This window comes from Thunnus maccoyii, chromosome 15 (genome assembly GCF_910596095.1).
Source record: "Thunnus maccoyii chromosome 15, fThuMac1.1, whole genome shotgun sequence".
NCBI classification, from domain to species: Eukaryota; Metazoa; Chordata; class Actinopteri; order Scombriformes; family Scombridae; genus Thunnus; species Thunnus maccoyii.
This window is the reverse complement of record NC_056547.1, coordinates 6907462-6935028: the sequence shown is the minus strand read 5'-3', so window position 1 is coordinate 6935028 and position 27567 is coordinate 6907462. Positions and strand designations below refer to the sequence as shown.

The 27567-nt window shown below is 37.0% G+C and overlaps 2 protein-coding genes and 1 long non-coding RNA gene across 3 annotated transcripts; 2 read left to right on the top strand and 1 right to left on the bottom strand.

Moving 5' to 3' along the window:
* The first annotated feature begins 40 nt into the window (after positions 1-40).
* Positions 41-25814, top strand: LOC121913595 (H-2 class I histocompatibility antigen, Q9 alpha chain-like). The gene is made up of 8 exons (XM_042436287.1): positions 41-134; positions 4929-5195; positions 8688-8966; positions 9213-9542; positions 10601-10705; positions 10982-10999; positions 25426-25489; positions 25727-25814. Exons 1-7 carry the CDS (start codon positions 83-85, stop codon positions 25482-25484), a joined length of 1110 nt encoding a protein of 369 aa, XP_042292221.1. The 5' UTR covers positions 41-82; the 3' UTR covers positions 25485-25489; positions 25727-25814.
* LOC121913657 lies at positions 14347-14957 on the bottom strand. The gene is made up of 3 exons (XR_006100343.1): positions 14732-14957; positions 14472-14518; positions 14347-14379 (listed from the first exon to the last, which is right to left on the bottom strand). It is a non-coding gene; the product is annotated as an uncharacterized LOC121913657 (long non-coding RNA).
* Positions 16522-25965, top strand: LOC121913634 (class I histocompatibility antigen, F10 alpha chain-like). Its single transcript, XM_042436368.1, has 5 exons — positions 16522-16556; positions 17141-17288; positions 21250-21516; positions 22469-22595; positions 25782-25965. Exons 2-5 carry the CDS (start codon positions 17237-17239, stop codon positions 25948-25950), a joined length of 615 nt encoding a protein of 204 aa, XP_042292302.1. The 5' UTR covers positions 16522-16556; positions 17141-17236; the 3' UTR covers positions 25951-25965.
* The last annotated feature ends 1602 nt before the right edge of the window (positions 25966-27567 follow it).

Here is a 27567-nt window from a genome sequence, read left to right as displayed (position 1 = left end):
GAGGAAGCACAGTCTGTCTGTATCTGGAAAAAGAAACTTCTTAGTTGACTGTACATCAGAGTTGTAGCGACAGCAGGTCACAATGAAGATCTTGCTTTTTGTGACCCTCCTGGGTCTACACAGCGCGGCGGCAGGTGATTTCGTTTTTTGTTTTTTTGTTTTTTTTTAAGCCAGTTTATGGTAAAAGAAAAGGCTTTATATCTGTAGACATGACTATACAAATTTAAGGTTTGTTTCATAGTATTAGATGTTGAGTTCCCTGACTTCCTTGCTATTAAAACGTGTATTTTCCTTTCACTATCTTTGATCAGGGCCATTATTTCATTTCATAATATTTTATCGATTCGGTCCGAGCGCGTTCTGAACAAAATGGCAGCACAATTAAGCAGCAAAAAATAGTCCAACACACACTCAGATAAATAAAGAAAATATGGAAAACTTAACAAAGATGCAACAAAACTAATTTTAAACTACACTTTAATATAGTTGCACGTGCTTCTTTTAGTCTTTAAGTTGTCCATGACGTCATGTTTTCTATAAAAATTTACACATATGTTCCAAACAAACAACAACAATGAAAATCACATCCTCAGTCAGTGTGCAACCGTAAATTTAGTGATATCAGTCATCGACTGATGTATGAGTCAACGATGTAAATGTATTAACAAACCCTTTTCACAGTCTTGAAGACGTCACTACATTTCATCTTAAGTGTGTATAATTAACATCTACAGGCTACTGAGAAGGTTTTGGGGGTTTTATTTCTAACTATACCAACATGAGTCATGATGGCGATGTTTTCATAGATATTGATGCTACTGAAGCCAAACAACTTCCTGCTTTGGTGGCACAATATTTAATATCATTCACTAATGTCTGTAAACTAAATTACTGAAATTCATCATTTATTTTGTTCAACGACTCAAATATAAACTTGTCAAATAACACAGATCCCATGTTCAAAATGACTTAATCCTGAGTTTTGTAAATTTTTTGTTAGAATATTATGTCTTAATCTGTAATTTGGTATCAAATAGTCATTAAAGCGATTGCTTTTTAGTTTTTGACTTTTGGTTGGACAAAACTAAACATTTGAAAATGTTACTGAGGGACCTGGGAACTTGAAATGGACATATTTCACTATTTAATGACATTTTAACTCCAAACCCACCACACTAATTCGCTCCTCGCTCCTGCCAAGCCTTCACTGCCTCAAATTGATTTTTAATAGGCCTGCCAATGAACACCATGCCCCCACTGTGGAGGAGCTTGTTTGTGTTTTTAACAGGTCTTGCAGAAATATTTGCTAGATTCCATAGCTGAGACCTTCTTCTCTGCCATGGTTAAATGAAGACGTAAGGATCTTAGAGACAATGCAGGAATGAAAACTGGAAGATAAACTCAGTGTAACACTTATTTTTCAGAACTCATTGCGAAAGAGCGTCATAATCCCAGACTCCTTTTTAAAACTGTCAGTTCTGTTATTGGTCCCTCGATTAGCCAGCCACTTGAATCTTCCCCAGAGAGATGCAAGGATTTTCTTGATTACTTTAACAACAAAATAGTAGAAATTAGGAAGCACTTTGACAATGTATTCAGTGAACTTGATGTTGACTCCTGCCCACTTTCAGCTTAAACCCACTTCAATGGAATCTCTCTGTCAACCCTGGAACGCACTGTTGCACTCTCAAAATCATCCACCTGCCCTTCAGACTTGGTTTTTAACAGCTGTATTTCAGATGGTTGGTCCTGATATTTTAGCCATTATTAACTGCTCTGTCCACTGGTATTTTCCCCTCCTACTTTAAACATACCAATGTTTACCCCCTTTTAAAGAAGCCCTCTTTAGATCCCTCAGTTTTAAGTAATTTTAGACCCATCTCCAAGCTGCTTTTTTATCAAAGATTTTAGAAAAAATTGCCTCCACGCAACTGATCTCTATTATGAACAACAATCAAATAATTGAAAAATTCCAATCTGCCCTCCGCTCCCTACATAGCACTGAGATTGCTCTGCTCAAGGTCACCAATGACCTTCTGCTTGCAGCCGACACAGGCCTGTATTCCATTTTTATTCTCCTTGACCTCAGCTCAGCATTTGACACTGTGGACCATAATTTCTTAATCAGCCATCTGAAATACTATGTTGGCATCAGTGATGTAGAACTGGATTGATTCAACTTTTATCTGTCAAACAGGTTTTCTCTGTAAAGCTCGGAGATGCCTCCTCCTCTTGTGCACCTCTCATTTGTGGGGTCCCCCAGGAGTCTATCTTGGGTCCCTTCTTATTCACCATTTACCTGCTACCCCTGGGGCAAATCATGCGTAGACCTAGCATTGATTTCCATCGCTATGCAGATGACACCCAATTGTATGTCCCATTAAAGGCCGGTACCACTGATGTTTCATGTATTATGTCCTGCCTCACTGAAATTAAAAATTGGATGTCCAAAAACTTCTTGCAGTTGAATGATTCCAAAACAGAAGACATTGTAATTACCCCCTCCAGTCCGAACACTCTATTTTGTCTTTTGATGCTCAGGTGACCAAAGTGCTGCAATCCTGCTTTGCCCAATTGAGACAGCTAAACAAAATCAGCTCATTCCTTTCATCCACAGACTTAGAAAAGGTCATCCATGCTTTTATCTCCTCTAGACTTGATTACTGCAATGCATCTTATTCTGGTATCAGCAGGCATAACATACAAAGACTGCAGTTGGTACAAAACACTGCTGTCAGGCTTTTAATGCCTACTAAGAGAAGCGACTATATCACACCAATCCTTGTTGCCCTTCACTGGTTACCTGTGAGTTTTAGAATTGATATTAATTGCTTGTTATTGCTTGTTTTGTTGCTATATTTGTGAACAGCTAACTCCTTATGATCCTGTTTGCTGTTTGAGATCCTCCAGCAGGGCCCTACTGATGGTTCCAAACTCTTGATTTGCCATTAGAGGGGGCCAGGCCTTTGTTGTTTGGGCCTTTCAGCTGTGGATCTCCCTGTTTGGAGATCTCAAGCAGGCAAACTCAGTGTCATCTTTTAAATCTCTTCTTAAGACTCACTTTTACCGTATGGCTTTTTCTTAACTGATGGTATTTGTTGTGTAATTTAATTTTTTGTATCTTGTCTATGTCTTTATCTTTGGATCTTATTTACTTGCATTATCATATTTTCATTTCTTTGCAACTTTGTTTTTGAAAGGTGCTATATAAACAAAGTTATTATTATTTAATAAAACATATGAATCGATTAATCAAAAAAGATTTGAAGGGATACTTCTCAGAACATACACATCTTAGTACATAAATTACAGAGGACAGAGGAGGATCATGAAAACTTACAGACACTTGTAGAAAGTTTATTCTGTTGAAACTCTGGAATACATTTTTGGAATCAGGACTAAGAGTGAATAATGATCAGTTCATGTTAGATATTTGCATTAATAAATAATTTGCTTTTTAATTCAGTATAAACTGATACTAATAGAAACAATACATAATGAGTACACCAGAGTAAAATTTAGAATATAATTTATCATTTTACATAAATGAAAATATATAAAAGTGAGATACATTCTTGATGGTTGTATTAAAACATGTCAACAACATCAGAAAAAATGAATTATTATTTAATCATGAAAAATGACAATAGCAATAGAAAACAGCTAAACAACCCACTTCTAAACTGAATAAGGAGACGTGCTTAAAACGTCAGGAAGAAGAAACCTAAGTTGTCATCGTTCACAGTTTACAGTATAAAGACCATAATGGACGTGGTATAATCAAATACAAAATGTTTTATAATCTTTTCATATAATTATGAGTTTTTAAATCTCATGTCGGGGGCGACATTCCTGCGCTGGCTGTTTGGCCGTTAATCGTGTGGCTCCTCTATACTTTCCAAATGTAACTGGACCGAATGGATCAAATTCTGACAGTGAAACGAGTCATTTCAAGGGGGTTGTGTGATGCTCAGAACAATTTCTTCACCGTTTTACAACCGCAAAAGCAGGTTATGGACAGTGGTATAACTACTGGTCATATTGGGACAAATCATGGTGGGCCGGTGGACTGTCAAAACAAATCCATTTTTACTCACTCTCTCTGTGCCTGTCATTCAGGTGTGCATGAAAGCGTGCTGAATGCCTGTGTCAGGCAATCAGAGCTGAGCGCCCCCCGTTACTCTCACTGCCAGAAGGGGGAGTCAGAAGTCCTGCACTCCAACTTTAAGAAATCTCTGCAATATTTGCAAGAGCTTGAAGTTTAGCTAAATTACCGCAACTTTTGCACATGAAAAAGTCAAAATCGATATAAGAAGATTACAATAGGATTTATGATACATCCATGAAATCAACAGACTTGTGATTTGGACCAATTGTCACATTTTGTGTCTTGGTAACTTGTATCATTGTAGCACACAGGAAGTGATCACGTATGACTCTTCATTAGTAGTAATTTTTTTAAAAATCACATTATTTTCCGTTGCTTGCAATTTTTCCTAATTCCCACAATTTTACTGCAAAAAGAGAAAATAAAACGTTGTAAGTTTTATCTCAATTTTTGAGAAAAGCCGCTGAAAAATCAAGCATTTTTGGCTACAATAATAATCATAAAAAAAACTCAATGAAATCCTGGAGGAACTCATAGTTTGTCACAAGTTTGTGGTTTCACATTTCAAACTAATTTAGTATTGAGGAGCAGACGCTACTAATGATGCATCCTGAAGAATAAACGTCTCCACTAACTGGAAACTAAGAAAATTTCTGCCTATCAATTTGTTTATTTATTGACTGTACAGCAGAGATTATCAGCAGGATGTATTGTAGCTCTTTTTGATTCTGTGCACAGGAAAATAATTTTATTTTATGTAAAAGCTATTTATAAAACTAACTGAGAAAAGTGAAATGATGACATTAACTTTTTCTTACAGTGACTCACTCTCTGAAGTATTTCTTCACTGGGTCCTCTCAAGTCCCAAACTTTCCAGAGTATGTGGTTGTTGGGATGGTTGATGATATTCAGATTGATTACTATGACAGCAACACCATGAAAGCAGAACCCAAACAGGACTGGATGAGCAAAGTCACAGCAGATGATCCACAGTACTGGGAGAGGGAGACTGGGAATTGTTTGGGTACCCAGCCGGCCTTCAAAGCCAACATTGAAACTGCAAAGCAGCGCTTCAACCAAACTGGAGGTTTGTTCATGTTTCACTGTTTACTGATAAAATGTTGTTTATGCTTTCATCCTGTCTTTTGTACACACACACACACACACACACACACACACACACACACACACACATACACACACAACCATCCCTCCATCAACACTGTTTTATTCAACTGTTTTTATGGAGGCTTCTCACTAACACACACTGAAAAACACATTACTGAGAATCCTGGGTGCTGCTATACTGCACTGATACAATGTTTTTGTCCATCCCATAGTAACCAACAGAGATTATTATCGCCACACTGAAATGACTTTACTGAGATTTTATAAGGAGCAAACAACGCTCCTAATAAAATCTTTTTCAGCTTCTTCAGGTTCGTTCAGCAAAATTACATGAATACTCACAGGTGTGATAAATATATCTGGGTCACATGACTAATTATCACCATCTTCATTTTTTCAAGGTATTTCACAGGTGAGCATTTTACAAAGAACATGACAATAATATTATACAAAACATTTTTCAAAACGCATGGCATGGTTAATATTACAGAGTTACAATAATTACACCATTTTACATCATTTTAATTTCATTAAAAAACAAAAAAACAAAAAAAACTAACTCCCGTTTATTTGTATAGCACATTTCAACAACAAGGCAATTCAAAGTGCTTTACACAGAGCATAAAAGGCCTCAAGACAGAATATAAAAGCAACACAAGTAAAAATACCTTTAAATACAATTAAAAAGTGTTAAATTTGGAAATAAAAAGAAGCTGAAAAAAAGAATAAGACATAAAACAGGAGAATAAAAGTTACAGTGCAGTGTAAAATATTAACCCTAAAATTTGGTTTAGTAAAAGGCAGCGGCAAACAGAGAAGTCTTCAGCTGTGATTTGAAAGAACTGAGAGTTGCAGCAGACCTGCAGTTTTCTAGATCTGCGAACTAGAGTTTTATGATCCACTTTTTTGGTCTTAGTGAGGACTCGAGCAGCAGCGTTCTGAATCAGCTGCAGCTGTCTGATCGATTTTTTAGGGAGACCTGTGAAGACAGTGTTACAGTAGTCAAGTCTACTGAGGATAAATGCATGGACAAGTTTTTCAAAATCTTGTTGAGACATAAGTCCTTTAATTCTTGATGTATTCTTAAGGTGATAGTAGCGGAGTGCTGACTTTTAATCGTTCTTCCTTGGCTCCAAAAACTGTTATTTCAGTTTTGTCTTTGTTTAATTGAAGAAAATTACGGCACATCCAATCGTTGATTTGGTCAATGCACTTACGCAGTGCTTGTATTGGACCATAGTCCCCTGGTGATATGGTTGTGTAAATTTATATGTCATCTGCATAACTGTGGCAACATATTTTGTTGTTTTCCATAATCTGAGCTAGTGGGAGCATGTAGATGTTGATCAGAAGAGGCCCCAGAATGGAGCCTTGGGGAACTCCGCATGTCATTTTTGTCCACCCAGATGTGTAATTACCTATAAACACAAAGTAGTCCCTGTCCTCTAAGTAGGATTCAAACCAGTTCAGTACTGTGCCAGAAAGTCCCACTCAGTTTTCCAGTCTGTCTAGTAATATGTTGTGGTCAACCATGTCAAACGCTACACTGAGATCCAGTAATACTAATACTGTAATTTTGCCACTGTCGGTGCTCAGGTGTATGTCATTGAAGACCTTAACAAGAGCAGTCTCAGTGCTGTGGTGTGGTCGAAATCCTGACTGGAAGACATCAAAATGATTGTTTATTGCCACAAACTTGTTCAGCTGTTGAAAAACAGCTTTTTCAATGATTTTACTTAAAAACGGGAGGTTTGATATAGGCCTATAGTTGCTCATTAGTGAAGTATCTAGATTGTTCTTTTTCAAGAGTGGCTTGATGACGGCAGTTTTCAGGGCCTGTGAGAAGACACCTGAGAGAAGAGATGTGTTCTATAGAAGATCTGAGGCCATGCAATTTGAAACAATTTTGAAAAAGCCTGTAGAATATCAAGGTAGCAAGAGGAGGATTTCAGATGTTTTATAATGTCCTCCAGGTTTTTGTGGTTGATCGGATGGAATTGTGTCATACTCCTCAAATTGATTTTAAGTGGACACAGGGACAACACATATCCTGCACCTGATATGGAGGCACTGACTGCTTGTCTTATTTTCTGAGTTTTGTCAGTGTAGAAGAAGGCAAATTCATTGCAAGCCTTGGTGGATAGAAGTTCAGGGGCTACTGACATAAGAGGGTTTGTGCCTGATGACAGTAGCAAACAAGGCATGTGCATTATTATTGTTTTTGGCAATGATGTCAGAAAAGAAGGACTGCCTTGCATTTCTCAGTACCAAATTATAAATGTGAAGTCTCTCTTTATAGATGTCATAATGAACCTGGAGATTTGTTTTTTGCCACCTGCATTCAGCTTTTCAACACTCTTTTTTACATTCTGACCAGTGTGGCATTTCTCCATGGAGATCTTTTCTTACCAGAGACAACCTTCACCTTAGTGGGTGCAATAGCATTAATAAAATTTGTAATTTTAGAGCTGAAATTATCTACAAGCTCATTGACTGAGACCCAAGAGAGGGCAGGTGTGGAAGAGAAGGCCTGAATAAATATTTCACTGGTGTTTTCAGTGATATACCGTTTTTTGATTACTTCTGTTTGAACATTTGTGTGCACAGAGATAGCACTCTCAAAGAAAACCCAGGAGTGATCAGAGAGCAAATCAGTCACCACAACCTTAGAAATGTTCAGACCCTTAGAAACGATTAAGTCCGGAGTGTGCCCCTTGTTGTGTGTGGGCTCTGTCACATGCTGGGTCAGTCCATAGTTATCAAGAACATAACACAGTTCTTTAGCCCCTCTGTCCTAGGGGTTGTCAACATGGATGTTAAAATCACCAAACAACTGACTGCATAGGACGAGCATAGATGAATAGACTATTGGTCCTACAGTTGTCCCTTTACCCCACTAGATGGGAAGGGTGCGTGTCAGTGGGCCTAGTGGCTCATCTCTTCCTAAGGGTCCGAATCACCTGTGGAGAAAGACACAAGTTGATATTTTCATATCACAGAAAAGAACTCAAATCCTGTGTTTCATCAAGTCCATAAGGTTCAGGATCAGGTTTAATCTGTGTGTATTTGTCAAGTGTGTGAAAACACACACACTTCAGTGTGTGTGTGTTCCTGCAGCTCACATGAAGCCACATCACCTTCAACAGTGTCGATAAACTGTGTTGATCTCAGTGGAGGCAGTGTGTCTCTGTAGTAAAGACAGGAAATGGACTCTGTTTCCCAGCAGTCCCTGCCTCTCTGTCTCTCTCTGACTCGTCCACACTGTCCAGATGATGATTGGCTGTGAGTTGTTTCCATCCAGCCAATAACAGCAGAAGGTGTAGATCTTCTGTTTTGGTGTGTGTGGATCAGTGTGTCTCTGTGGTGAAGATGTGATATCAACTGATGATAGCTGACTGTGCTGAGATCTCATTCTGGTTTACTGCAGTCTGTGTCTCTGTCTCTCTCTCAGGTGTCCATATTGTCCAGAGGATGTACGGCTGTGAATGGGACAATGACACAGGAGTGGTTAATGGTTTTAGACAGGATGGTTATGATGGAGAAGACTTCATAGTATTGGACCTGAAGACAGAGACATGGGTCGCTCCAAAACCACAGGCTGTCATCACCAAACACAAGTGGGATAGTAAAAAAGCTGAAATCGCACAGTTCAAACATTATCTCACCCAGATTTGCGTTGACTGGCTGAAGAAGTATTTGGACTATGGGAAGAGCTCTCTGCTGAGAACAGGTAGAATCACATGACCTGATGTAGTTTCTAGCCTCTCTTTCCTTACTTCTCTTCATCTGTCTTTCTTATCCTCTGCCCCTCCCTTCTTTTCTCAGTCACAATTCAATGAGGTTTATTTGCATCGTATACATACTGTATATAAATATTACTAATGCATTTATATACATTACACCAAACCAGAATAATATTAATATACAGTAAATAATAATAAAGAAACTATAAACTGTCTTTGTTTTTACACTCCAGAGCTTCCCTCAGTGTCTCTCCTCCAGAAGACTCCCTCCTCTCCAGTCAGCTGCTTCGCTACAGGTTTCCACCCTCACAGAGCTGAAATGTTCTGGAGGAAAGATGGAGAGGAGCTTTATGAGAACGTGGAACGTGGAGAGATCCTCCCCAACCACGATGGATCCTTCCAGATGAGTGCTGACCTGAACCTTTCATCAGTCACACCTGAAGACTGGAGGAAGTACGAATGTGTGTTTCAGCTCTCTGGTGTGAAGGACGACATCATCACCAAACTGGACAAAAGAGAAATTCAGACGAATTTTGGCAAGACTGGAATCAGAAGTGATGGAAGTAGGAAAAATATTTAGTTTACTTTCATCTGATTTATATTTTGTTTATTTGTGATGGATGGGGTTGTTTGTCTCCTTTAGTAATTTCTTTTTTTATTTGTTTCTGTTTTTTAAGTCATCTAGATTTCATTTGTCTCTTTGGACGCCAGAAGAATTCATGAGAAGTTTTTAATCTTTAATTTTTCCAAATGATCACATGAAATTAAACATTCTTTTAAAACATGTATGTTTTACTCTTCAGTACAGTTTCCATGTTCTGTAAAATGTTATTTGATCACAAAGTTTATTTCTTCTCTGGTTGTTAATTTGGTTCAAGTCTAACTGATCGTTCAGCCGTTAATGCAACCAGACAGTTTTTATCTGTATGAAAGTATCAGGAAAGGTAAGAAAATCAGAACTGCATGTAAATGTGGCAAGGTTACTCAGAAAAACTATTTCATTACTGATCAATCAATACTCTCCTAAAAGTATAATGAGAATTAACATATTACTCAATAACGAAAGTAAACACTTTACTTCCTTTTTTACTTGTTCAGAATTTACAGACATGAGCAGCATTTCCTTCACTCTTCACTCTTGATCCTCAGCTGATCTGATCTTTTCACTATTATCTGTAATGAGATGAGGTTCTTCTGCAGGTTTGATGTGAGCGTGTTTTCTGATCAAGTACTTTGACATGTTGCTTGTTGAGTTTTCTGCCACTGACAGGTGATTCTGACCTGGACACAACTTAGATTTTCTGCTTTTATTCTCATCTTTACGTGGTGCGTGTGGCATGAAGGATATTTCCACATGTCAGAGCATCAAGCCTCCTCTAACATCTTTATTTATGTTTTCCCCTCAAGCAAGTAATATTACAGCAGTCAAAGGCACCGTTATTTTATTAGATAGATATTTACACGCATTTCAATAAATTTTCAGCATCTTTCTTGTTTGTGTTATTCTTATGAACTTTTTCAAATACTCAAATGACTTAAGTTGTGTTAATAAATATAATCGGATCCATTTAGTGATTAAAGAGTGAGATAAACAAAGTTGAATGTTGTGTTTGGGTTCCAGGTTCTTCAGAGTTTCCTGTTGGTGTTGTCATTGGAGTTGTTGTCGTGCTGCTGCTCCTGGTAGCCGCCATCGTTGGATACGTCCTCTGGAAAAAGAACAATAATGGTGAGAAATAAAAGATGGTTTTACTCATCATAAATCCCTTTTTTACTTCACAGATGTATTTAATATACATATCTCTGCTATTGTTTTGGTGTTAATGTTGTTATAATATCATATATTTTACTTCTGGTGATACAAAGTCCATAAAATGTAAATATCTGATTTACAATGAATTGACATATCTTGTAATAGTGATACAGATGTTGTTGTTTTCTCTTTGTGTTCTTTCATAATATTGAATAAATAATAACTGTTTAATACTGTTTTTCTGTATTTTAGGGTTTAAACCTGCTAACAGTAAGTATTTTAATATTAAAATTTGATATTTTTAATCTGCTTTGTCTATCCTTGTTTATCTGCTATTTGGATGTTTCTTGACATTATAATATAAAAATATTTAAAAATGATGAGAAATATTAAAATGTCAACTGACAGAAAGTCAGATGTTAGTAATTCGTCACTCATGTCCAGTTTATCTCTCATGATAAAACTCTTCTTTTCTTCTTTTCAAATCTTTTTTTTTTCTTTTTGCAGCGTCAGACACTTCTTCATCTTCATCTTCATCATCTGTTAAAGTTCCAGTTCCTAACTGATGACAGTGAGTACTTCATTGTGCCAACTTATCTCACTGAACTAAACAATATAATACTACTAACAGTCTCCAAACTGCTGTTTTTAAAGGTGAAAACACAATTTAGACATGAACTTGTGATGAACCAGATGTTTTAGATTGAAGAAGTCAGTCTTATGAAGCATTTCTCAGTGTGAGATCCAGTATAACTACAGAAAAATGTTGACTTTGTGTTTTTATTATAACCTTGATGTGTGAAAAATAAATTCAACCAATAACCTTTTTACCCAGAAATATCTCATATTAAATGAAATGAAACAGGCTGCACTGTATGAACACTAACAGATTCGATATTCCACCTTGTTTGTCTGTTTATCCGTCTTGACAGACCAGTGAACATTAGAAGAGGATGATGAACTTCAGTAAATGACTCTGCCCTCAAAAAATATTCTTTGTCACAGAATATCTGCTTCTGATTTACAACAAAAGGCAAAATTTCAAAAAAGTTATTTTATTGAATACTGATATTGAAGAACCTGAACCTGTTGTTTACTGTGTTTACCTGCATTCCTGCTTCATTCCTGCGACTGCTGTTAAATGCTGGTTGTTTTTTCTTAAAAATGTGACAGTCATAGCTAGAAGCATCACTTTCCTCCGCTGTGTGAGTAAAAAACATCTGGAGAGAACTGATGCAGCTGTCCAGCTGTTTGTGCAGATGTTTTGTGGAGAGGGATCACTGCAGCAGCTTCCAGAGACCAAAGACATGAGGAGAGAAACAAGAAAGAGCACAGAGTCACATCATGTTTGATTCTTAATGTCCATAAACAGGATCTTGTGTTTGAATTTATACTCAACTATGAACACTTGACTAAATGATTTTCCTTTTGTCACAGGTGAGTTTATAAAAGACTTTAATTGAAGCAGACTTTGCTTTAACACAGTTCTTGTTGGATGTCAGAGTGTCATGTCATTGTGCAGCAGGTCAAATCTCTCTATAATGGTGTGTAAATGATTTCCAAGCTGTTACAGGGTTTAGGGTTTTATAAATGAATAAAATGCCTTTGAAAACCCAGTTAAGATGTATATTTATTTGAGCTTCAAAGTTTAAGGATTATTCAGGAATTCAGCCTTGTTAAAGGTTTTGTTTTTGAATTGGGATGAACCCAGGGTCACATTTCAGATGTCTATGAGTTGTTAACAGCTCCACCAAATAGTAATTTGTACCTCTAAACTTCTCTCATGGTTTAATTTCAATAAATGTTCAAATGATTCAATATTTCACCAAAAATCCAACATCATAGAAAAGAACAAACAAAAAACTGAAAACAGATTTGTGTATCAGAACTTTGTTTTTTCTTCTTTCCTCTCCCATTAATCATCTCACGACCCCTCAGATTTTTCTGCTGACCCTTTGGAGGGGCCCGACCCCTAGGTTGGGAACCACTGGGCTAAACTAGCTAACTGTATATAAAGTAGTTGAAACAAGCTCCACCTCCAGCATCTACAACAGTAACATGCTGCTCTAACACTGATGCTTCACTATTAATAATCTAATGATGTCATATATAATAATATATCAGTCAGAGGGACCAAACCACTACTTTTACTACAACACTTTAACTACATTAAGCTAATAATACTTATGTACTTTTACTTAAGTAAAGGATCTGAATTCTTCTTCCACCACTGGTTTAGTCTGACCTTTGACCTCCCAGTGGAACATGATGAACTGATGATATGTTTGATATCAGAGCCTCAGTTTGTGCTAAAAAATCAGACAAACAGTATATATTACAGTAACACTATTGGCAGAAAACACTGCATCACATTGAGTACGAATAAAATGGAAGATATAATTAATGAAGGCTGGACATGAGGAAAACCAACCTACAGCCTCATGTTATTTTACACTAGTTGGCTACTTATGTCTACTTTCTTATGTTCAAGTTATATTATGTTCATATGCTCAAATGCAAGGCTGTGCAGAGACATTTAGAGGAGCAGGTGCTCAAAGTTAAAAAGGGGCACATGGAACAAGATTTTAAAACACCAACATGATTTATAGCAGAACCTGTTGAATTAAAGCAAACCACATTCAAATACAATGTAACATGGAATCTACAACAAACTGCATTATACTATATCATTGTCCCCCACCTGATGAAATCAAAGTGGGGGACAATTTTATATGCCAATAATACAATTTACTTTCAAAAACAAAAACCACTGAGTGGTGAAAAGGCTGCTTCTTTAAAGACATTTAGCGTAAACATATCGTTTCTAAACAAAGAAGTGTTCATTTTAGCCCTGGAGTGGTTCAGATGTGTCATTTTACCACAAAATTAAACAAAATTAAATTCAAATTTATAGCATTGTTCTATTGTGACAACAGATTTATGTTCTCATCACAAACAGACAACATATCACATGATTTACACGTGTTTCTTATTTATTTTCTTAGTATCCAGAAATATATAAAGTACCACAAAGCTTATAATGTGATACAGGTTCATATCAGTGCTGAATACTAGAAAGATTGAACACTAAAAACATTCACAGATCTAAAAGTGTAGGTTCACATCAGAAAGTATTAATGCATGTATCAAATACACTCTTATCTATATGCACAACATACAAAATATAGTCTACGAAGCTGACATGTTAACACTGTTGTTATTCTAGTTACTTTAAATGCATTATTCAATATACGGCTCAAATTAAAAACAAACAATGAAGATATTGTCACAAACAAGCAGCCAGACCTCCTGCACACTCATTCACTAATCACACAACATCAACAGGTGACTGAACAACCACTCAACTAAAAACTGGATCAGTTCCAAATGAATGAGTGAGTCCAGACAGCTCACTGTAACTCTTCAACAAGTAAACTACCTACAGCACATTATATGATCTCTGTTGCTTTCTTGTTAAGGAGATAAATTCACACAACAGCCACAGAGACATTTAACCATCAGAGAAGAAATTAGCGACCAAAGAGACAGAAAGAGAGAAGATGTATCTGACTCACGTTATCTGATGTCTTCTTCTTTCTTTCATGGAGATGAAGGATCCATGTCATAACGTCCCACTGCATTTGTGGCATCTTGTTTGTTTGATAATCAGAATTTCAATAATGGATTTTTTCCAAAGAAGACAGAAATGATTTTGTAAATGATGTAAAAATAGAGGAACAACCTCCTCTGCCTCTATGGACGAGCCTCCTCTGGTCATATATGAGACAACTGAGATGAAAATAAATAAAACAGGATCAAAATAAAAAGGCAGAAGGGATTTTTATCCAGTGAGTGAGCAGGAGGAGATCAGTATCTTACCATTTATAACTATAACATCTGATATCATGTCTTTTCTCTTTTCAGCCAAACACCATCAACCTTGTAAGTAGAACTTGTTTTTCATTGTATTTTACATTTTAGATTTTTAGATGATTTTCTTACCACAAGTGACATTCACTGAGTGCAAAAGTTGATCAAGGTTTAATTCCTAATTCACCAAAATGTGATGCAAGCAGCAGTCTGTGATGTGAGGCTCAGAGTCACAGCGCCCCCTGCTGTTTCAGTCACTAACTAGTCATGTCTTCTGATCATACAGCAGCTCTCTCAGGTAGTTTACAAAGTGAGTGAGTAGAGAACGAGTAGAAGAGGATTAACTTTGACATCTGAAGTCATGTCTTTTCTTTTTATTCCAGGTAAACTCCTCCATGTAGTAAATATCACTTATTTCTATTGTATTTTAAATTTCAGACTTAAGTGGATTGAGTGGACGCTCGTATCCTGAGAAAAAGTTGAACAAGCTTTAATTCCTATAATTCACCTTCATTTAAAGCCACAACCACACATTCTCAGTGGGCCTTTGTTTACAGCAACTACTGTCAGTAACAGACAAATTGAGATTATTTGGTGAGTCAGGTATTTGTACAGACATGACAATGGATGTATTAAAAGGGGAAGGAGGCCTACCAGTCTCCATATGTACAGGTTTCTCTAAACTGCTGTCACTCCCACAATTTTAACTCCTCAAGCACATATCTCGCCTCAGTATGTTGCCACAAGCCTCCTCTCTCTCAAAATGTAAATACATTTCACATAGGACTTACAGTTTTTGAGATCTGAACCTTAATTGATAGAGAGTCCCTGTCATGTTCTCATTGACTGCAATACAGTCTGCAGGATGTGTGTCTCCTCTCACTGCAGTTTCTTAAACTTACAGATTCTCTCTTCCTTCAAACACTTTTTACACATATCATTCATCCTCATGTTAAACTAGTCTTGTTTTCTCTAATGATGTACAAATATCTGGGCTTCAAGCTCTAGTTTGAGACAAATGCATTTTCATCATCAAAATGGAGTTTTTTTCCTCTAATTACTGGGAATGTCTGTTGGCTCAGTGGTTTAGAACACTGCTCTTATAGTCAGCTGTCCCTTAGATGACAAGGTTGTGTGTTTGATACCTGCTCACTACAGTGCTACTCATAATATTGCTGTCATGTACAAAGTTGCTTTCCATCTCTATCATGTATCATAAGTCAATTCCTCTCTAGCTCACTTTAACATTATTACCTGAAGTGTGGATTGCTATTCTTGTTAAAAAATTCTACAGATCCAGTCTGAGTAATCCAGTGGTTTAAGTTCATGTTACTTCTTAACTCCTTTTAGATCCAAAGGTTGTGAGTTCGAGCCCTGCTTAGGGCAGAGCTCAGTAGAGATGAAGGATGAAGGAGTCCAGGTGATGTCAATCTGCTTGATGAGCTGAGCTGAGCTCAACTGCTTTTTTGTCAAGTTCATGCAATTGACAGACTAAATATCAAAATCTGACCTGGCATTGCTATGTAATATGTTAGCTCAGTGCATAGCATGTGTTATACGAGTGGCGTAGTCTCTTTAAGAAATAGCCCAGTGCATAGGAAGTGCGCATGACGCATGTGCATGGTCGAGCGAGAGCGAGAGAGCGAGCGGGTGTGACTGTGTTAGAGGCGACTGGAGCAGTGAGAGAGACAGTTAAGTTAGCAGTTAGCTGTGACAGTAATAGTACAGTGTATGTACAGGTTGAGCTGTTCTGACAGAGAATAAATGCTGCAACTCCTCAAGATTGAAGCTGAGTTCCCGTTTCTTGCTTGCTACCTGTTGATAAAGTGGAGGGAGTTAACCCCGAAGTTAGCGGTGACTTCGGTCCTGGAGTAGTAAACAAAGTCTCCCCTGTGTGACCACGGTCTTGACGCTGAAGCAGGAAAGGTTAACACATGTCTGTCTTACAAACATGAAGGTGCAGGTTCAAGTCTACCATTTGCTGATTTTAATCTTGGTAGATTTTTCAATAGTGTTCAGCTTCCAGTTATGCAATCTAAATTCGCTTTCAGCAATCACACGCAATTTCTACAGAAATTGCATTTTCTAGTTGATATTGTGATCAGGACTGTTGTCAACCTCAGGACATCCACACAGAACACAAGAACAAGAATATCACTGCAGGATGTGTGTCTGCAACCCCACAAGCTCCAGAGAGCTGATCTGTAGCTGACAGTGACCTCTGACCTCCCAGAAAGTGATCACATCTCTGTTCATTACATTACATCAGCCTTCAAAACATTATACGTGTTATATTACAAGTATTATTATATGTGTTATAATACGACCTCAATGCGCTGACAAAGCCGAGAAACCCAAAATAAAGTCTAGCATGCCTGAACTTTAGAAGAAGAAAATAAAGTCCAGCATGCCTGGACTCTATTAACTATTTAATAACCGATTTCTGTCAGTTTTACCCAGATTTAAGTGACGTCGACGCTTATACTAAATTCCCATTGGCTCAGATGGAGGCTTGAGCGCGCCTGTTTTTTGTACCCTCAGGTCAGCCTGGATGATCATGGGAGTTGCACAGTCTGTTTGTCTCTGGAGAAAGAAAACTACTCGTTGTCGGTAAAGTTGTAGAGACTGTAGTTCACAATGAAGATGTTGGTTTTTCTGGCCCTCCTGGGTCTACACAGCGCGGCGGCAGGTGAGTCAATATAGTGTTTTTTTGTTTAAGTCGGTTGATGGTAAAAGAAAAGACTATATATCTGTAGACGTGACTATACGAACTTAAGGTTTGTTTCATAGTATTAGATGTTTAGTTCTTTGACTTCCTTGCATATTATAGAAATGTTTAAAAAGTCACAAACTCATTATTTTAAAGTTCACTTTAACACAACGAGTTGATTAATCCATATTTTTTGGGTAATCTGTTGAATTTTTGGCACAATGGATTCTATATTTCTGAGAGGGGCTATTAAAACGTGTATTTTTCTCTTCTTTAACTGTCTTTAATCAGGGCCATTATTTTATTTCATAATATTTTATCAGGACCTTTATGATCGATTCGGTCCGAGCGCGTTCTGGACAAAATGGCAGCACAATTACGCAGCGCAAAATAGTCCGACACACACTCAGATAAATAAAGAAAAAAGGGAAAACATAAGTAAAATATAACATAAAAAAGTAAACTCCACTTTAACGTAGTCTTTAAGTTGTCCATGACGTCATGTTTTCTATTAAAATTTACACATTTATGTTTCAAACAAACAACAATGATAAAGATCAGTCAGTGTGTAACCGTTAATTTAGTGATATTAGTCATTACTTATTATTTTAGAAATGATGTAAATGTATTAAACCCTTTTCACAGTCTTGAAGACGTCACTACATTTCATCTTAAGTGTGTATAATTAACATCTACAGGCTACTGAGAAGGTTTTTTTTATTTTTTATTTGTAATGTAATTGTATTGATGCTACTGAAGTCAAACAACTTCCTGCTCTGGTGGCACAATATTTAATATCATTCACTAATGTATGTAAACTAAATTACTGACACTCATCATTTATTTTGTTCAACAACTCAAATATAAACTTGTCAAATAACACAGATCCCATGTTCAAAATGACTTAATACTGAGTTTTGTAAGTTTTGTTATGTTTTAATATTATGTCTTAATGTAATTTGTTAATCAAATAGTCGTTAAAGTGATTTCTTAAGCAAAAATGTGAATTGTAGTGTTTCTTATAGTTCTATGACAGTAAACTTTTGGTTTTTGACTTTTGGTTGGACAAAACAAAACATTTGAAAATGTTACTGTGGAATCTGTGAACTTGAAATGGACATTTTTCGCTATGTAATGATATTTTATGAAACAAATAATGGATTAATTGAAAAATGATTACTAGATTATTTGATAATGAAAATAATTGTTAGCTGCAGCCCTAATTAGATCATATTGATAATTTGTTTAATCTACTAATAAGAAATAGATTTATTAGACATTTTTTTTCTGACCAGTTCAGAATTTATCAAGTGCAGCTTAATAGTTTAACATCACAGAAATTTGATCTACATGCATTCAGACATCAGAGGGTTCAGGTTAATGGATTAAAGGAACTGCTGCATCAAACCAGACATTACAATAAAAACACATTAAATAAGGACACATGTGCAAACATCAGCCTGAGAAAAAACAACCAAGCAAATTAGTCACAAAGCCTTTCACACTGTTAAAACTGACAAAGATTTAAAGACATAATTCTCAGAACATAAACATCTTAGTACATAAATGACAGAGGACAGTGGAGGATCATGAAATAAACAATAATATGATTGTTAAAACTTACAGACACTTGTAGAAAGTTTATTCTGTTGAAACTCTGGTATAAAGTTTTGGAATCAGATCTAAGAGTGAATAATGATCAGTTCATGTTGGATATTAGAGTTCCAGATATATAATATTAGAGATATTAGAATCCAGTATAAAATGATACTAATAGAAACAGTACAGAATGAGTACATGAGAGTAAAAATATCACCCAAGAGAACTTTATTAAATATAGAGCCGTAAACATTTCTCTGTGATTGTCAACAATTCAGAAGATTTGGTTTTACACCAAATATTTGTAGATTTTGGAAGTTAAACTTAAATATAATTCTTCAGTTGACATAAATAAAGATGTATGAAAATGAGGTTCACAAATGTCAGGGTCTGATTTTTTTATACTCAAACATTTAAAATCCACAAAACCTCTGACAACAACATCAGGAAAATGAAATTAATTGTTATTTAATGATGAAAAATGACAACAGCAATAGAAAAGAGCTAAACAACCCACTTCTAAACTGTATAAGTAGAAGTGCTTAAAACCTCAGGAAGAAGAAACCTAAGTTGTCATCGTTCACAGTTTACAGTATAAAGACCATAATGGACGGAATATAATCAAATACAAAACTTTGCCTGCAATTTTACAGCCAAAAGATAAAATAAAACATCAAAAATGCATCACAGTTTTTGAGAAAAGCTGCTGCAAAATAATAATAATTAAAAAAAACTCAGTGAATCCTGGAGGGACTGATATATAGTTTGTCAGGTTTAGGGTTTCATATTTCAAACACAATAATGAGGAGCAGACGCTACTAATGATGATCCTGAAGAATAAACATCTCTACTAACTGGAGACTAAACTGGAGTTTTACTGCACACTAAATATATATCCAGAAGTAGAAAAAAACAAAAAAGCATCTATTAATGAAAGTCAGACATGTGAATGATCTGATGTCTAAATAATTGACTGGTTTAATATTTTATTTCAGAAAGAATTGTTAAAAACATCTTTATAAAGATTAAAGTATAAAATCTCAGCTTATTTATTTGACTGCACAACAGAGATTATCAGGAGGATGTACTGTAGCTCCTTTGATTCTGTCTGTGCAACTTGTTGATTAATCCCTATTTTTTGTGTCCTTTTGCATTTTTGACAAGAAGGATAGCCTGCTATATATCTGAAATGGTTATTCAAAAGCATGTTTTTCATTTCTTCTACTATCTTTAATCAGGACTATCATTAATCAATGGCAGCACAATTAAGCAGAGCAAAATAGTCCAACACACACTCGGATAATAAAGAAAATAGGAAAACGCATTAAGCATTAGAATTTTTGGACAGTTTTTCAAAACTATACATTAAAAGATTTGCACTTGTCCATTTACTTTTGTCCAGATGTTTCAAAAGAAACGACAATGATGAAAATCAAGACCCCAGTCATTGTGTGTAGTGGTTAATTTAGTGCTTAGTCATTTTAGAAATGATGTTAATAGGGTCCTTAAGGCGGTTCACTTATTAGGCATAATTATTGGATTTCAATACATTTCATTCAAACTGTGTACAATTAACAGCTGCATGCTACTGTTAAGGTTTTGGACTTTTATTTTTTAACCATTCGATGATACTGTTTTCATATTGGCACCTCCTAAAGCCAAATAACTTCCTGCTTTGTTAATATCCACGATCGTATGTAATTATTGACATTGTAAGAGGATTTATTATTCAAGAAGTATCCTTTTTTAATCACTTAAGTGTCATTTCCAACACAAACCTTTACTCAAAGTATAAACTGTAATCTGGGACCAAATAACACATTGTTTTTCCACTTGAAAAAGGATCAGGGAGAGAAAAAATATTATGTAACATCGCCCCCTGTCATAATGATAAATAACAATAATAATAAACATAGATTTCTTTCCTACTAAAGATAAATTAAGTTCAAATACTCTGTATATTTTCTTACATTATCTAATACTTACAAAACATTTTGTAAGTATTAGATAATGTAAGTCATTACAGCCATGGACAATAATTTGATATGATATTAACTGATTAATTAACATATATGTATTAAGTTTCATTATTAATGCATTTTTGTGGAAATTTGCATTGAATAAGAGTTTTACATTACTGCCTTTAACAAAACGTGTGAAGAATTGCGCATATATACAAAAGTTTAGGGTTTAGACAAAATGATTATTGAATTCTATATGTCTAATTCATTGTGCAAACTTATGATGCCATAATGTAGTTTATTGTAGTTGTTTGTTGTTATATAATAATTTAGTTTTGACTCATTATCATTAATATGTGCATTATCTGTTTCTTTTACAGTGACTCACTCTCTGAAGTATTTCTACACTGCATCTGTTGGAGTACCAAACTTCCCAGAGTTTGTGATTGTTGGCTTACTTGATGATGTTCAAATGGATATCTGTGACAGCAACACTAAGAGAGCAGAACCCAAAGCAGACTGGATGAACAAAGTCACAGCAGATGATCCACAATACTGGGAGCGTCAAACTCAGACCTGTTTGGGTACCCATCAGTCCTTCAAAGGAAAGATCGGCATTGTAAAGCAGCGCTTCGGCCAAACTGGAGGTTTGTTTATGTTTCACTGTTTATTGATAAAATGTTGTTTATGCTTTCATCCTGTTTATTTGATGATTGATAATGAAAAGAATCAATAGTTGCAGCTCTAAATATATAGTAGAAGTACAGATTAGATCAGATTAACTCTACTGTAGTGACCACAGTGTGTTGGTTCATCCCAGCAGGCAGCATCAAGCCAACATCTGCAGGTGGAAACAGCTGTTGGTTGTATGAAATGATTGACTGATGGATGGACCAATCAGGACACACAGACTGTCTCCCAGTCTCCATAATGGTCCTGCTGGTGTCTTCCTTGTTCTGACCAGTTGTAGTAACACACTGCAGAACAGGACACACACACACACACACACACACACACAAACACACACACTAGTGACTAATCCTGAATAAAACTCTCCTTCAGTGGAAGCTTCTGGAGCTTCAGGACAGTCTAGTCTGTAGTTTCTCACAGGAAGAGGATGTTGTTGGACTGATCCACTGGCTGCAGGGTTTCAGTGGATGTAATGTTCAGTCCAGGATCAGGTTTAATCTGTGTGTGTTAGTCAGGACTCCACTTCTGTGTGTGTGTGTGTGTGTGTGTGTGTGTGTGTGTGTGTGTTCCTGCAGCTCACATGAAGTCACACCACCTTCAACAGTGTAGATAAACTGTGTTGGTCTCAGTGGAGGCAGTGTGTCTCTGTGGTAAAGACAGGAAATGGACTCTGTTTCCCAGCAGTCTCTGCCTCTCTGTCTCTCTCTGAGTCGTCCACACTGTCCAGATGATGATTGGCTGTGAGTGGTTTCCATCCAGCCAATAAAAGCAGAAGGTGTAGATCTTCTGTTTTGGTGTGTGTGGATCAGTGTGTCTCTGTGGTGAAGATGTGATATCAACTGATGATAGCTGACTGTGCTGAGATCTCACTCTGGTTTACTGCAGTCTGTGTCTCTGTCTCTCTCTCAGGTGTCCATATTGTCCAGAACATGTACGGCTGTGAATGGGACGATGTGACTGATAAGGTGGTTGATGGTTTCTTTCAGTTTGGTTATGATGGAGAAGACTTCATTAATTTTGACCTGAAGACAGAGACATGGATCGCTCCAAAACAGGAGGCTGAAATAACCAAAAATAAGTGGAATAACAACAAAGCTTTGATCGCACAGACAAAGAACTACCTCACCCAGACTTGTCCTGACTGGCTGAAGAAGTATGTGAACTACAGGAAGAGCTCTCTGATGAGAACAGGTAGAATCACATGACCTGATGTAATTTCATGGACACAACAATGTTAATAAGCCTCCTCTGTTTCTAACTTACAGTAACATTACAATAAATATGAACCGACATACAGAGAGCCACTGTGTCTCAGTTTACACACATTTCTCTTTCATTTTCTCTCTCACCTCTCTTCATCTCTCTGCCTCCCTCCACCTTTACCCCATTTTCTCTCTGTCACTCTCTCACACATTTATCACCACTCTTTTTCTCCATTTCTGTCTCTTTCACTGTCCTCTCTTTCTAATCTAGTCTTTCACTTCTCACCTCTCTTCATGTCTTTCTTCTCCTCTGTCCCTCCCTCCGTTTCTCAATCACACTTCAATGAGGTTTATTTGCATGTCATATATACTGTATATATGTGTTACTAAATACATTACACCAAAAAGGAATGATAATATTAATATAAGTTAAATAATAATAAAGAAACTATAAACTGTCTTTGTTTTTACACTCCAGACCTTCCCTCAGTGTCTCTCCTCCAGAAGACTCCCTCCTCTCCAGTCAGCTGCTTCGCTACAGGTTTCTACCCTCACAGAGCTGAAATGTTCTGGAGGAAAGATGGAGAGGAACTTCATGAGGGACGTGGAGAGATCCTCCCCAACCACGATGGATCCTTCCAGATGAGTGTTGACTTGGACCTTTCATCAGTCACACCTGAAGACTGGCGGAGGTTCGAATGTGTGTTTCAGCTCTCTGGTGTGAAGGACGACATCATCACCAAACTGGACAAAAGAGAAATTCAGACGAATTTTGGCAAGACTGGAATCAGAAGTGATGGATGTAGGAAACACATTTAGTTTATATTATATTTATTTATATTTTAATTATTTATGACAGGTGGGGTTGTTTATCTCCTTTAGTGGTTTGTTTTCTCGTTTCTGTTTTTAAGTCATCTAGATTTCATTTGTCTCTTTGGACATCAGAAGAATTCATGAGACGTTTTTAATCTTTAATTTTTTCAAATGATCAGATGAAATTAAATTGTCTTTTAAATTATGTATGTTTTCCTCTTCAGTACAGTTTCTATGTTCTGTAAAATGTTATTTGATCACAAAGTTTATTTCTTCTCTGGTTGTTAATTTGGTTCAAGTCTAACTGATCGTTCAGCCGTTAATGCAACCAGACAGTTTTTATCTGTATGAAAGTATCAGGAAAGGTAAGAAAACCAGAACTGCATGTAAATGTTGGAAAGTTACTCAGAAAAACTATTTCATTACTAATCAATCAATACTCTCCTAAAAGTATAATGAGAATTTACATATTACTCAATGAGGAAAGTAATCATGTTAGTTATTATTTACTTGTTCAGAATTTACAGACATGAGCAGCATTTCCTTCACTCTTCACTCTTGATCCTCAGCTGATCTGATCTTTTCACTATTATCTGTAATGAGATGAGGTTCTTCTGCAGGTTTGATGTGAGCGTGTTTTCTGATCAAGTACTTTGACATGTTGCTTGTTGAGTTTTCTGTCACTGACAGGTGATTCTGACCTGGACACAACTTAGATTTTCTGCTTTTATTCTCATCTTTACGTGGTGCGTGTAGCATGAAGGATATTTCCACATGTCAGAGCATCAAGCCTCCTCTAACATCTTTATTTATGTTTTCCCCTCACACAAGTGATATTACAGCAGTCAAAGGCACCGTTATTTTATTAGATAGATATTTACACAAATTTAAATTTTGCGTGTCAAAGCATTATTATGTTCAACATTATAACATAGTTTTCAACAGGCCAGTATTGTAATTTAACTAAAAAACTTTCAAACTAATGTTTTGCACGTCTGTGTTTCTGTTAAAACTAATGAGATTACAATAAAACTTTATGGTTTTAACTCCCAACACTGATAGTTCACTAAAACACACTCAGCATCAGCATGTTTGTCTTATTTTTGTGACTTCCTTTCAAATACTTATATGACTTAAGTTGTGTTACTAAATATAATCTGATCCATTTAGTGATTAAAGAGTGAGATAAACAAAGTTGAATGTTGTGTTTGGCTTCCAGGTTCTTCAGAGTTTCCTGTTGCTGTTGTCATTGGAGTTGATGTCGTACTGCTGCTCCTGGTAGCCGCCATCGTTGGATACGTCCTCTGGAAAAAGAACAATAATGGTGAAAAATAAAAGATGGTTTTACTCATCATAAATCCCTTTTTTACTTCACAGATGTATTTAATATACATGTCTGCACTATTGTTTTGGTGTTAATGTTGTTTTAATATCATATATATTACTTCTGGTGATTCAAAGTCCATAAAATGTAAATATTTGATTTATACTTAGTGACATATCTTGTAATAGTGATACAGATGCTGCTGTTTTCTCTTTGTGTTCTTTCATAAATATTGAATAAATAATAACTGTGTAATACTGTTTTCTGTATTTCAGGGTTTAAACCTGCTAACAATAAGTATTTTAATATTAAATTTTGATACTTTTAATCTGCTTATTGTAATATTTGGATGTCACTTGACAACATTATGTTAAAATATTTTAAAATTATGAGAAATATTAAACTGTCAATATGAACAACTTGACAGAAAGTCAGATGTTAGTAATTCATCACTCATGTCCAGTTTGTCTCTCATGATAAAACTCTTCTTTTCTTCTTTTCAAATGAAATTGTTTTTCTTTTTGCAGCTTCAGGCACTTCTTCATCATCATCTTCATCATCGGCTCAAGTTCCAGTTCCTAACTGATGACAGTGAGTACTTCATTGTGTCAACTTATCTCACTGAACTAAACAATATAATACTACTAACAGTCTCCCAAACTGCTGTTGTTAAAGGTGAAAACACAATTTAGACATGAACTTGTGATGAACCAGATGTTTTAGATTGAAGAAGTCAGTCTTATGAAGCATTTCTCAGTGTGAGATCCAGTATAACTACAGAAAAATGTTGACTTTGTGTTTTTATTATAACACAGATGTGTGAAAAAGGACAGGATGGTTATGATGGAGAAGACTTCATAGTATTGGACCTGAAGACAGAGACATGGATCGCTCCAAAACCACAAGCTGTCATCACCAAACACAAGTGGGATCATAAGAGAGCTCAGACAGTACAGTTCAAACATTACCTCACCCAGGAGTGTCCTGACTGGCTGAAGAAGTATGTGGACTACGGGAAGAGCTCTCTGATAAGAACAGGTAGAGTCACATGACCTGATGTAGTTTCATGGACACAACAATGTTAATAAGCCTCCTCTGTTTCTAACTTACAGTAACATTAGAATAAATATGAACCAACATACAGAGTGCTCACCAGTCCTCAGCCTCCCTTGTTCCGCTTAGTGTACAGTCTCAGGGTGCTGGACGTGGGGTGAAACCCTCCATGCATTGTGAGGAGCTTTCTTGTCTTGATATCATTGGCCTCTATCTCCTCCTTTGGCCAGCTTATTATACCAGCGGGGAATCTGATGACTGGGAGGGCGTACGTGTTGATGGCCCGTATCTTGTTCTTCCCATTCAGCTGACTTTTCAGGACATGCCTTACTCTGTGTAGGTATTTGGCTGTGGCTGACTTCCTTGCGGCCTCCTCAAGGTTCCCATTTGCCTGCGGGATCCCGAGATATTTGTAGCTGTCCTGAACATCTGCAATGCTGCCTTCTGGTAGTTCAACCCCCTCCATTCTGATCATCTTCGCTCTCTTCGATACCATCCGACCACACTTATCTAGTCCGAATGACATTCTGATGTAGCCACTCTTTGAGATGATCTGGCCTATGCAGAACAGCAGTGGGGATAGTGCATCACCTTAGTATATGACACACTTGATGGTAATTTGTGCAATTGGCTTTGAGTTGGCCTCTAGAGTCGTTTTCCACATCCCCATTGAGTTCTTGATGAAGGCTCTTAGTGTACTGTTGATGTTGTACATTTCCAAGCACTCCAGTATCCATGTGTGTGGCATTGAGTCATAGGCCCTCTTGTAGTCAATCCAGGCGGTGCACAGGTTGGTCTGCCTGGTCTTGCAGTCTTGAGTGACTGCTCTATCGACCAGTAGCTGGTGCTTAGCAACCCTGTTATTACTACTAATTCCTTTCTGGGCCCTGCTCATGTATTGGGCCATGTGCCTATTCATCTTAGCTGCTATGATGCCTGACAGGAGCTTCCATGTTGTACAGATGCAGGTTATTGGCTGGTAGTTGGATGGGATCGTGCCATTCTGGGGGTCCTTCATGATCAGGACTGTCCACCCTTGGGTTAACCACTCTGGGTGCGTCCCATCCATCAGCAGTTGGTTCATTTGTGCTGCCAGGTGTTCATGGAGTGCAGTCAGTTTCTTTAGCCAGTAGGCGTGGGTCATGTCCGGGCCCGGTGCTGTCCAGCTCTTCATACCTGACACTCGTTCTTGGATGTCTGCCATTGTAATGGTTACTGGATCTTGTTCTGGGAGATTGCTGTGGTCTGCTCTTAGATCCACTAGCCACTGAGCATTGGTGTTATGTGATGCCTCCTTATGCTCTTCCAGTATTGTTCAGTCTCAGCCCTGGGAGGATCTGTTCTTGTGTTATTACCTTGCCATTGAGTGTACACTTTCAATGGTTCGGTGGAGAACATCCTATTTACTCTCGGGCTTCTGCTTCTCCTGTGTATCTCTTCAGGTGGGTAGCCAGAGCTGTGAGCCTTTGCTTGGCAGTCTCCAGTGACTCAGGTATAGACAGCTTGTTGTACTTCCTGGGTATCCCTTTCGTCCCCACACCTTTCTGTAACTCTGAGAGTTGACTCTGTGTTGCCTTGATCTTGGCCTCCAGCCTCCTTCTCCATGGGGGGTGATG

Excerpts from the sequence above, each read along its gene's own strand:
- LOC121913595 (XM_042436287.1), top strand. The coding sequence starts at position 83 with ATGAAGATCTTGCTTTTTGTGACCCTCCTGGGTCTACACAGCGCGGCG. Across the intron at positions 135-4,928 it reads TCTACACAGCGCGGCGGCAG|TGACTCACTCTCTGAAGTAT; the intron begins GTGATTTCGTTT and ends TTTTTCTTACAG. Across the intron at positions 8,967-9,212 it reads GAGCTCTCTGCTGAGAACAG|AGCTTCCCTCAGTGTCTCTC; the intron begins GTAGAATCACAT and ends TTTACACTCCAG.
- LOC121913634 (XM_042436368.1), top strand. The coding sequence starts at position 17,237 with ATGAAGATGTTGGTTTTTCTGGCCCTCCTGGGTCTACACAGCGCGGCG. Across the intron at positions 21,517-22,468 it reads GCGCTTCGGCCAAACTGGAG|GTGTCCATATTGTCCAGAAC; the intron begins GTTTGTTTATGT and ends TCTCTCTCTCAG. Across the intron at positions 22,596-25,781 it reads TTTGACCTGAAGACAGAGAC|ATGGATCGCTCCAAAACCAC; the intron begins ATGGATCGCTCC and ends GAAGACAGAGAC.